At 37.0% G+C, this 12,730-nt stretch overlaps 1 protein-coding gene across 1 annotated transcript; it reads left to right on the top strand.

Moving 5' to 3' along the window:
- Positions 1-7,242: 7,242 nt before the first annotated feature.
- LOC140237933 (sulfotransferase 1A3-like) lies at positions 7,243-11,834 on the top strand. Its single transcript, XM_072317863.1, has 7 exons — positions 7,243-7,264; positions 7,540-7,722; positions 8,006-8,133; positions 8,785-9,034; positions 10,380-10,474; positions 11,027-11,225; positions 11,725-11,834. The coding sequence occupies exons 1-7, from the start codon at positions 7,243-7,245 to the stop codon at positions 11,832-11,834; spliced, it is 987 nt and encodes a 328-aa protein (XP_072173964.1).
- Positions 11,835-12,730: the final 896 nt, after the last annotated feature.

The raw sequence follows: 12,730 nt of genomic DNA, 5'->3' as shown, positions 1-12,730 counted from the left end.
AAACAGATTGATCAAGTATTAAAATCCATCCTATCGAAGAATGACAAACGTCACGTTTACTTCAGTAGGACCTATATCAAGCATCTCACCTCAACAGTCAACAATAACTCGGGAAAAAACAACATTGTATTGAAAAATCATCAAATTCATATTCTTTTTGACCAAACCAAGGAGGTTTTTGGAGTTCCAACTGGCTGTAATTATTCAAACAGTTGTCAGATTTCTATTGATGTACAAAAGAATTCCACAGGTGCACTTGTGCCTTTGATGATCGATGTTCCAAGCCGCCGTCTTGCTGAGCAATCTGAAGATTCATTTTTAACGTTATCATGTTGACCATATTTTGCTTATTTGTTTATTAAATGAAATGAAATTTCACTTAATAATAAAGCATGTAAAACAAAAGTCAATTCCGTTCAGAAATTTGCGCATAAGTGTAAATCAGAGCTGTATTATGTGAAAATGTTTAAAACTGTACCATCCTGGAAAGCTGGTTTTATCACTTTTCGACTTGATTTCCCCAAATGAAACTAATATGTAATAATCTTCAAATATAATTCTTTATTGATAGATACATCAGATTAGCGCCCGCATATGCCCATAGAGCTGTATTTACATATTACGTATAATAGAGCTCTATGCATGTGCCCAATCGAGTAATTTTCATCTTCATTTCAGCATTTTTTCCTCAATTTCTGTTCGCGCATCCTCGTCTCTGTACCACCTACCTTTTATAAGAAGGGATAGCGAAAAGTAATTACCATCACAAAGACATAATTATCTTTCTTTGAAAGTGGCTGGTGATTATGCAATGAGACACGAGTCAATTGTCTTCGTATCGGCACGGCAGATCCTGTTTGGCACATGCTTCAAATATTTTTGAGCGGCGGCTTCGAACATAGATCAAAGGGAATAACTCTGTTGTTACTCCATCTCTTCAACCTCCTTGCCCATACATAGCTCCCCTGCTCCAAGACACAACGCTATCCTATAGGGTCTACACTATGTGAAAACCAAGTAATATCGATTACAAATATCGGAAAATGACACCCCGAAATACTAATTAATGAAAACTCAACGCAAACTGCAAGAAATGTAGTGTAATTCCATTACAATACCGCTTGCTTGCGAGTTCACCTGTGTATATTTTTATGCATGCCTTCTTCTTTTGTTCTGCTTCCTTGAGCCCTAACTCATGCATTCTTAATCTTATGGTGACTCTGCCATGTCATCATCCTTTTTCATTGCAATTTGTTCTAAATTTTGAAAATATTCTTATTCTTCATCTCAATAACCGATGTGTTGGCTCAGTGAGTAGAGCGGCTGCCCTCACAATCGGGAGGTCGTGGGTTCAAACCCCGGCCGCGTCATACCAAAAGACGTTAAAAGATGGGAGTTGCTGCTACCTTGTTTGCCGTTCAACAGTAGAAAAGGTTAGAGCAACGTCGATCTGGCGCTGCTCAGTGGCTGCCGGGCCCACGATCAATTGGGCAAAATGAATTTCCATTCTTGGACAATAAAATTTGGAGTTTATATCCAAAACAATTATTATATTTATTCTGGAACTCTGTCCTCAGTATAACTAATTTATAGCTGTTCAAATGTAAAAATCTGAAAATTATCCGGAGGTTTCCTTTAACGGGTACTATTGAAAAGTCTAATTGCAAATGGAATGAAAAAATTCGGATATCGGTTTGTTTTGCATTTTGCAGACTGCTGTCGTTTGCCAGATCTCAACCAACAGAAACATTGATGAAGGGGGTGTTGGGGGTCCCTCAAGATATTCACTACTTTCCTAAGAATTTTTCCTTTAATTTCTAGGAATCAAATTCCTATAGAAATTGAAGATTTTCTTTTTTCCATTGCGATGAGAATAAAAGTGGTGATGAATTTCATTACCTTTTCATTGCAGCCTCCTAGTGAACATCGAAAGAAATACTGAATAAGATATCACAGGAAATACCTAAAAAGAAGGTGGATCAATAATAAATATTGTGAAATGAGGGCAGTCATTTCTAGTTAAACCAAGTTTTGAATAAATGACACATGTTTAGATGACTATAGTATATTGTCCTTTTCTTAGTACTGCATAAGCCTTTTTCCAGGCCGTGACTTCTTTATCTATAACGTGTCTTTTCACTCTCCCCCTCTTTCTCTTCATTTCTCCTCCTCTCACTCTCATCTCCATTTTCCTTCATTCTTTGTTCACTTGCATATATTTCCGTACGTCGAGCTCTGTTTTTTTTTTCCCCCGTTGTTTTTCTGTACTATTTTATGTGACTCGTATTTCTTTCATTCTAGATTTGTACAGCTGGGTCCTTCTCACTGTCCCCCTCCCTTATATTTCTCCCCCTGCCATATTTTCCTTCTGCTTTTTTTTTTTTCTTTTTTTGGGGGGGGGAACCCTGTATCGTGTATTAATAGATCTGTATTTATTACATTAAATGTCTGTACATTTTCTTTGTTCTTTTTATCAATCGTACTTCACTCTCGCTTACTTTATCATAGTTATTTTATATATTTTCAAAGTTACTTGCAAGTCTGTTTGCATTATTGAATTGATCACGTGAAATATGACTTTAATAACATTGGACTCCGATAGCCAGAATATGGGTTGTTGAGTGAAGTATAATTTTAACTTTCTACTAATCACAGCACTGCAAACACGTACAAGGAAGGTGTCGATCGATTAACAGGTTCTGAAATACAAACTCCTGAGCGCAGTTGGTCGTAAAATATGTTTCCCACAAATTACTGACAATTACTGTACAGAAACAATCAAAATCACATTAGCTATATTAATAGTTGCCTTTGCATGTTAGTAATTCCATCAATGTTTGTTCTCAACAGGTAAAACTAAACAAATTTATATGCACCTTATTTGACACATCGACAGTCTATGTTTTATTTAAGAGACAATAATAAGAGGAATAAAATATCACAATAATGTTATGTTTGAAATGTTAAATCCTTCTGTTCGATATTCGCTCCCCTCTTGTTTAAGGTAGTAATATTACTTTGATGTCGATTATTATTAAACGATTTGGCTATAAAATGGTATCATTTAAATAACCTTCTTGTATTAATTCTTACATTGAACCCGAGCGAGCGGAGCGTGGGAGGGAGGGGGAGGGTGTGGGAAGGGGGATGTACCCCCTCCCACGGTGAGAACTTTTTGCATTTTGATGTTGTAGATGGTGCAATCTGATGCATGTTTTTGCGCGTTTTATCGACTTGAAACAGTCCCACTTGTTTAAGGAAGAATAATATTTTGATGTAGCTTATTGTTGAAGAATTTGCCTAAAATGGTATCATTCAAATAAATTTCTTGTATTAATTCTTACATTGAATATCTGTCTTACATTTTTTTACCGTAAACTTTTCTTATATTCCATCCAAAGTATGCACGGGGATCGTTGACTTGAATTTTAAAAAGACGCAAAAGCTTTCTTGTATGTATTGGGGAGGGGGAGGGGCCGTTATACCCCTTCCCACCTACCCCCCCCCCCCCAGGCCCGTAACTAGGGGGGTTCAGGGGGTTCGAACGAAAAGCTCCAAATACGACAGAAGAATGATACGATATATATGAACATGTTCAGAAAATGCTCACACTGATTTGTAAGTTTTAGCAAGCTTTTGGATTCAATTTCGGCGCACTTGCTCGTACTAATTCAGAGTATTTTTTCAAGTCCTCAGTTTGTTGGTATAAATCGTTATCTATAAGGCCGTCACTATATCTTGATTAGAATTTTAAGATTTAATAAACAAAAAATGACAAGAATTCCATGTTATATAAGCTGAAATACAAACATTTTCCGCTCGCTCGCTGCGGTCGCTCTCTAAAATTTATCAAAATTTATTACTAGGCACATTGAAATCACTCTCAAAAGACCCCTCTATACGAACATGTTCAGAAAATGCTCACACGGATTTGTAAGTTTTAGCAAGCTTTTGGATTCAAATTTATTGTCGCATGATCTGTACAGGCAAGCACGTGCACCATACACACTGATTTGTAAGTTTTAGCAAGCTTGTAAGCTTTGTAAGTTTTAGCACGCAAACAATATGACACACTGATTTGTAAGTTTTAGCAAGCTTTTGGATTCAATTGTCGCATGATCTGTACAGGGCAAGCCAGTATGCCAGCATTGTATGACTTACAAATACAACGAACTATATGAGATAAGTGCAATGTTTCCTACACAGAAACATGCAAATTTCCGTCGGCTCACTCGCTCATACTAATTTAGAGTAATTTTTCAAGTCCTCGGTCTGTTGTTGGTAGAAATCGTGTAAGGCCGTCACTATATCTTGATTAGAATTGTAAGATTTAATAAACAAAAAATGACAAGAATTCCATGTTTTGTAAGCTGAAATACACACAAAAAAATTCGGCTCTCTCGCTGCGCTCGCTCGCCAAAATTTGACAAGAATTCCATGTTTTGTAAGCTGAAATACAAAAAAAAAAAAAAAAATCGGCTCGCTCGCTGCACTCGCTCGCAAAAATTTATTACAATTTAGTACATACCCCCAAAAGACTCCTATACGAACATGTTCAGAAAATGCTAACACTGATTTGTAAGTTTTTGCAAACTTTTGGATTCAGAAAAAACAGGGCAAGCCACCATATATTGTAGCAGTGTGCCAGCATTGTATGATTTACAAGTACAACGAATTATGAGATAAGTGCAATGTTTCCTACACAGAAATATACAAATTTCGGCTCACTCGCTCTTACTAATTTAGAGTATTTTTTCAAGTCCTCAATTTGTTGGTATAAATCGTTTAAGGCCGTCACTATATCTTAATTAGAATTGTAAGATTTGATAACCAAAAAATGACAAGAAGTTCATGTTTTGTAAAGCTGAAATACAAAAGTTTTCGGCTCGCTCGCTGAGCTCGCTCGCCAAAATATATCAAAATTTATTACATTTAAATCACCCTCAACAGACCCCTTTTAAGTGCTTGAAAAAGCATATCATGTGGACTTTTTTTTTAAAGTCCCTACCGGGATGGGGTTGGGGTTGAACACTTTTTCAGGAATTAGGGGCGCAATTTTAGCGCTAGCCCCGGGCCCCGTTTTCCCTAGATACGCATAGGTATAAGATCAATTCAGTATATAGGCACGAAGATGATCAGAGACTTTTCTTCATGGCTGATACATGTGTTAAACCGAACTATTAAAGGTGAAGAATTGATTGTTTTTACGTATGAAAATATACCCCGCCCAGAGTGAGACCCTATCCCGCTTGGTTGCTTAACTCCCTCAGAAAGGTCCACTATTTCCAATTTTGAAACCCCCGCTCGGTCGCTGCGCTTACAGATTTTGTGAATGGATAGACAATTTTATTCATGGTATTCATTTATTCAATCATTCCTTTTTTCCCACTTCCTGCATAAACTTCTCAACATTTTACAGAGGTTGAATGGATACTTCACAATGTACAATAAAAGAAACGTAGACCCTATAAGTGTGCAAAATATCGACAGTAAATGGAGATGCTGGACCTTTACCACTTCATCATGACAGAGATGTATTGTGAATCAAAGACATGTAGAAAAGTTGTGTAAATTCAAAAAAACATAATTACAAGAGTAACAGGGGTTCGTTGATTAATCCAACTAAAGATAATGTGGTAAAGCCGGGAAGGGGGTCACCGTTTCTGTCGAATAGTAATGAGGGTGGAGAGGGGCTGGTTATCATGACCAGGGGTGTCTGCATGAGGATCAAAGGGAATGATGGGTACGCGCATGAATGAGCTTTTTCTGCCTTTTCTGCCTCTGTGAGTGGTCTCTGCTTTCTACGTCATGCATGGTTCATCTTGATGATGGTGTAGAAGAGAAGGGCGGCAGATCACGGAGGAGGAAAATACTTCTCTTTTTCGTCAATAACACAACTACTAATCACGATCTTATCCCACTTCGTCAATAAGTATTCGTATCATGTGTGTTTGTGTGTGTTTTATACATATATTTTGTGCGTGTGTGCGCGTGTCGTGTGTGTGTATGTAGGTCTGTGTGTATGCATGTGTGTGTGCGTAATGTAAACAAGTGAGTTGTCGTTGTAAAGAAAATTAATCAGGCTTTCTTATGATGCCACATTATTTGAATGAAATGATGTAGTTTTAAAAGAAATATGATACATCGAATTGGAATTTGCACAACTTTTTTTTTTTGAGGAGTTTATTTGAGTTTGCAGATTAATGATATGATAGACAGATGATACTAGAGGCAAAACTTTGTTTGAAAGATATAAAATGACACAAACTAAGGTGGAAATCTTGATTATATCTTTTGTTTGATGCCCATGTCACATGAAAGATAAAGTAAATAAAAAGAAAAACATTTTAGGGCATTTCACAACCATACTGACTTCATATTTTCCTACTTCAGCGAATTACAGTCAAGAAAACCCCATTTAATCCAGTATATTATTGTACTGGAATAGAAAACCACTCAAAATCTAACGGACATGGTTGTCAGTTTACAGTTGTCATGGCAACCTGAAATATCTGACATTGCTAGATCATATTATCGAAATGTTCGCAAAAAAAATAAATAGGAAAAATCACCAAATTTGGTTGAAATTGGATTAAGGACGTCGGAGTGGCAAATGAAATTATGGTGGGGGCACAACAACAACAACAACAACAACAACAATAATAATAATAATGATAACAATGATAATAATAATAATAATAATAATAATAATAACAATAACAACAACAACAAATCTGTGTATGAACATGCCTCTCCCTGACCCTAAACCGCTTGGTCGCTTCACTCCCTCAGAAAGGTTATTCTTTTATTCGAATCTGTCACGCAGGCCTATACTTCCAGGAATAAGTTAACCACAAATTCCAACCCGACTTTCATGGTTCACTTCCTCGAGAATAAAAACACAATTGTCAAGAGAAAAATATAGGGAAAAAAACATATTATCCAGTTTCCGACATAACACAGCCTCATATTATTCGTAATAGTGCTATGCAGTGAACCAAAGCACAGAGAAAGGTATCTATATTATACTCAGGGCCAAGTACATCCACAACAGATGACCTACTCCAATATATGGCCCAGTTTAAGTTGAATAATAATTCCCGACGTAATACAGCCTTATATCCATCGTAATAAGGCCACGTAGTGAACCAGAACACAGAGGAATACTATGTATAAACGCATGTATATAGGCCCATACTCAGGACCAAGTGCATCCACAACAGACAATCTACTTCAATAACTATGACGTCCTTTGGTACTACAGGTAAATACAGTGACATTTATTATAAGTTAAATCGAGAAAACAACCTCATCAGTTATCATGTCCATCATCTGTTGCAAGCCAATACTCGTAATAGCCATTGTTCTGACTTCAGCAAACATTGTTTGATCCATGTTGAGAAACTCTGTACTATATCGACATGATCAATATACGGTAAGTTTATTTGTTTTCTTTTTCTTTAACTTGGATCGGGCTCCTTCAAAGCAATATATCATTTTGAGTTAACTTTTATTGTGACCGTTCATCTGCTTTCTCAGAGGAGTCTTGGGACAAACTTTCCCGGCCCATATCTTTCGAGGTTCCAGCTTGTGTCTTAGACACCTGTTACGAGTATCGCGGAGTGGTCATGCCGAACCACATGTCGGCAAGATGCATGGAAGCCTTGGAAAAGTTTGAGGTTCGTCCGGATGATACATTTATCATCAGCTACCCGAAATCAGGTGAGATACGTGCCCCTTCGCCATGACATTTGGTTTTATGAACATCATGTAATGAGATGCCTATGTTTCGTTGTTTCTTCTCATTGTTTATTTTTGTATACCAGTTCTCTATAGGCAGTAGATTCATCTTTCCTCTTTTGCTTACGCACAATACAGTGTTGTTTATTGAATATGCATGCATATACACGACGTTTGTATATCTATGTAGATGATAATATATCAACGTGAAAAAGAAAAAGAAATCCATCACTGACGAGACATCGATTTACTCTTCTCCCGCCAGGTACCACGTGGTTACAGCAGATAATACTGCTCATTCGGTGCGAAGGCGACATGTCGAAGCTTGGAGCTGGGCACATGATGACCATGGTTCCCTCCTTAGACATGCACGACGTCGTGAACTATTCTGACGTGAGAGCGCCAAAAAAAAAAAAAAGAATTAAAAATGTGATTGGTTCAAAAAAATTGACTGGACGGTTGGGAGGCAATCATTCTTGGTGTATGAAAATTGAATAAGAGGCTTGCTTTAAGACAGGGCTTCTTCCAAGTGATTATCTGATCATTTCACTGAAACTCGCCAATGATTCAACAGTCAGAAACATTATTGTATCGTTTATCATGGTTTATAAATAACTTATAAAATCATCTAAGTAGGTTTCATCTTATTTCTTCAGCATTCATAGGCCCTACCTGGATTCAAACTTTCATAGATTGACCACCATGTTTTATATGTTTGCAAATTCTGTTCTGCATCCTAGCTGCATGCCATGTACCACTTTACTTTATGTTATTTGGTGTATCTTTTTATTGAGAAATGTGAAAATGAATTTGAATTGAACGTTTATTCTTGCATCCCCCTCCTCACATCACAATCCCTTCAAGGGAAAAAAAAAATCCCGTATACATGCCACTCACAGACCCCTATACCGCGCTTTCAGTTCATTCAGTTTTGAAACCTCCTATTATGTGCCTGCCTAAATTGGATGCTTAGTTATGTTTGTTTGTTTTTAGAGGCTACCTTTCATTTTTGAATGATTATCATCGTGGCACATATCTTTTCAGCTGAACAAGGCTCCGGTAATATCCGACTTTGCCAAAGGGATGCCGTCCCCTCGACTACTGAAAAGTCACTGCCATAGCGACTGGCTCCCAGTAGAAATCGGTACAGACGACCCCAAAGTCAAAGTCATCTACGTGGCGCGAAACCCAAAGGACAACGCCGTTTCTCTTTTCCACTTTTGTTTGCTGGTATCGCGATTGCCATTCTATAAATCTTGGGATGTTTTCATTGAGGAATACATGGCTGGCCGAGGTAAGAAGCTCAATGGAGACATACAGTGCTACACGTAAAATAATTTGAAGACTGTAGTCTATACAAACGGGGAAAGTATATACAGCCTATGATAGGCCCTACATGAGTATTATATATTATATATATATATATATATATATATATATATATATATATATATATATATATATATATATAAAATTATATTGAAACAAGGAAGGAAAAACTGACCAGAAACAATTGTAATAATAAATAGCGAAAACTTTGAGCAAAGAAAATGGGTTTTCATCGGGATTCGACCCCGAGACCTCCGGATTACTAGACCGGTGCTCTACCGACTGAGCTATTGAAAGCCCTAGATCGGTGTTCGTCCCAAACCCTTAATTCTCTTTGCTCGTGTGGTCAGAAGCTATAGTGTGTGCATGTGTGCCACACACGCACACATTAACCTGACATAAACCCAAATGATGTAAATCAACTTTGGAATAAATGTGAGGGATCGCCGAAGCGATGCAGCTTTTTGTAATATATTTTGAAACAAGGAAGGAAAAACTGACCAGAAACAATTGTAATAATAAATAGCGAAAACTTTGAGCAAAGAAAATGGGTTTTCATCGGGATTCGAACCCGAGACCTCCGGATTACTAGACCGGTTTCAAAATATATTACAAAAAGCTGCATCGCTTTGGCGATCCCTCACATTTATTCCAAAGTTGATTTACATCATTTGGGTTTATGTCAGGTTAATGTGTGCGTGTGTGGCACACATGCACACACTATAGCTTCTGACCACACGAGCAAAGAGAATTAAGGGTTTGGGACGAACACCGATCTAGAGGGCTTTCAATAGCTCAGTCGGTATAGCACCGGTCTAGTAATCCGGAGGTCTCGGGTTCGAATCCCGATGAAAACCCATTTTCTTTGCTCAAAGTTTTCACTATATATATATATATATATATATAGTGAATATATATATATATATATATATATATATATATATATATATATATATATGTATAATTTGAGTTTAATGTGAACATATTCATGATGTAAAGAGAGAGTGTATCCAGTGTGTGAAATCGTGCATGAAGGAAGTTATTTGAAGTTTATTTATATCATACAACTTGAGTGTTTTCAATCGTTTAAATAACTGAGAGGTGTGAGCGAAATGTGGAGATTTTGTAACATGACGTTTTGTTATCAGACGCACCTTCTTTTCGTTTTGGGATTTACAATCCTTATTTCATTTCAGGATAAACGAACCTCCGGAATAACGAATCTTATTTCATTTTCGGATGAACGAACCTTAGAAATAACGAACATCACCTGTTTCCTTTCTTGCTTATACCATTGTGAATTGTTTCAGTACCATACGGGTCGTGGTTTGAGAACGTGCTTCCTTGGTGGAAGAGACGAAATCATCCCAACGTGCTTTTCCTCAAGTACGAAGACATGAAGAAGGTACAATACCTTGTCTGTCTGTCTGTCTGTCTGTCCGTTTCTCTCTCTCTCTCTTTCTCTAGCTCTCTCTCTTTGTCTGTCTCCCTTTTTCGGAGGGAAATTTCGGTGTGTGCTAAACTATGCAAACCGTTTTTGTCGTTGTTATTATTATTTATTTATTCAATTATTTATTCATTCATTTATCTATTTATTCATCTATTTATTTATTTATTCATTTAGCATTTGATTCTAGGTAGGCAGGGGAGGAAAGGCAAGCTTTATCATGAGACTCGAGGCCTGCTTCCCCGACCAGTGCATGCACCCAGAATCAGCTATATCAGTCAATGTTGTTGTTGCTGCTGCTGTTGTGAGTTAATCAACAGTCAGTAAGTTAGTTAACATGCAATGTAAATAACGGTATATTGAGAAGGAAAGTTATTCACAGTCTTATATCTTTACACTCTCCATATATCCTATATGCCTATGCTGCGGATGGCAATGAGACGTCTGTTTGTGGCAGTTTACAACACAATGGTGAGATTTCTTTTTATTTTCGAATGTTCCACATTTCAGGACCATTATGGAGTAGTGGAACAGGTGGCCCGCTTCATGGGAAAGTCCCTCTCCGATGACGTCATTGAAGGAATTGTTGAAGCCTCTTCCTTCAGAACAATGAAGGAAAACCAACAATCGAATCCGGACACCTTACTCAGAAAATTAAATCATCTCTTCAAAGGCAGGCAGGAGAGCGACGCCTCATTCATGAGAAAGGGTAGGCATTCTAGAAATAATAATGGAAATTAGGTAAAGGAGGGAGTTTCTCCCTTGCATCACTATCTATGGGCACTGACATGATTCACTTATTTCGTGAAATGCAGCGAAATATACCACATTTTGAGAAAAGAAATGAACTGAAAATTTGAGTATTTTGAGAATGTTGTCTTAAAGTTGACAATGACTGTAAATGTTCGGTTTCATTAAACTTTGCAATGACAGAAATATTTTGTTTGTTTGTTTCTTCGCTTTTTTGTTTGTTTGTCTTTTTGTTATTGATAAACAGCTTCTTAGAAATATTTTGACGCAGCTTCAGGGATAATAGCCTAAAACTAGGGAGGGTAAGCAATGGTAAGACAGAGCAAATTGGGGAAAAAATCATAAGCGGTCTGAAAAAGAAGAAAAAAAGGAAATAAACACATGTCCCCGAAATAAACACATGTCCATGCCAATGCCTATATTATATCTGTATATTTATATCCCGTTCGTTCTCTCAGGTTCTGTTGGTGACTGGAAAAATTATTTCAGCGAAGAGCAGAATCTGCGATTTGACCAACTCTATGGGAGGAAAATGGCTGACTCAGATCTTGTATTCCAGTTTGAATAACTTTATTGTATAACTGGGCTGAAAACTGTTTGACACCTTCGAGAAGTGACTGTTGAGATAAGGAAAGCTTTCATTTTATTCACAGACGTTCCACCAAGAGTTTTGAACGATCTGTACATTAGGAAGAAAATGACACAATTTCTTGTTTTCGTCACTTACCCATGTGTATTGTATAACATCTGTGAATCGTTTTAATATGTAACAAATTTCGGCTCACATCCAATCCAAATAATCAATCCACCCATCCTGTCATTGGAATCACACAGAGGTTTGTATTTCTGTCGTTTAAAACCTCACCTTGTGATCAAACACTAGTCGCCATCAGTGTCCCGTCTTTCCCTTTGTGGCCGTATCCATTTTCTACAAAATTTTATCTAATTGTGTGATCTTATGTTTTTGACTGTAATGTGACGTAAAGTCAAACAAATTCGTGTAGATTCTAAAAATTATATGTATTGCTTTCCTAACGAATGCAGTGAGTATGCGTAATACTTTTCTTTTGAATACAAATTTAACATAATAATATATCATATAGCCAATGACTATCTCTTCCTTGTATTTCATCATGACATGGACTCCTAGTTTTAGAGACATAGGCCAGATATTGTATCGATTCATATTACTGTGTACATCTAAACATGGACTTGCACATGGTTTTAGTAACGTGTCCATGAAAACGAATGCCAAATACAGCAGTGTCAAAATGTAGAGAAAGGACTACACTGTACTATTTATCTTTTCATCTACGGATGGAGATGACTGTACAATGGTAAATCATTTACAAAGAAAATAAATATATATCTTTAAATTGTCATTTATGTTTACTTATAGCGTAGAACGCACTCAGCATCAACATTCATGTATAATCATTCGTGAACATTGAACAATAAGAAGTC

This window comes from Diadema setosum, chromosome 14, assembly GCF_964275005.1.
Source record: "Diadema setosum chromosome 14, eeDiaSeto1, whole genome shotgun sequence".
In the NCBI taxonomy this organism is placed as follows: domain Eukaryota; kingdom Metazoa; phylum Echinodermata; class Echinoidea; order Diadematoida; family Diadematidae; genus Diadema; species Diadema setosum.
Note: the sequence above shows the minus strand (reverse complement) of the source record. Positions and strands in the feature narration are given on the sequence as shown.

Excerpts from the sequence above, each read along its gene's own strand:
- LOC140237933 (XM_072317863.1), top strand. The coding sequence starts at position 7,243 with ATGACGTCCTTTGGTACTACAG. Across the intron at positions 10,475-11,026 it reads AGTACGAAGACATGAAGAAG|GACCATTATGGAGTAGTGGA; the intron begins GTACAATACCTT and ends TCCACATTTCAG. Across the intron at positions 11,226-11,724 it reads CGCCTCATTCATGAGAAAGG|GTTCTGTTGGTGACTGGAAA; the intron begins GTAGGCATTCTA and ends TCGTTCTCTCAG.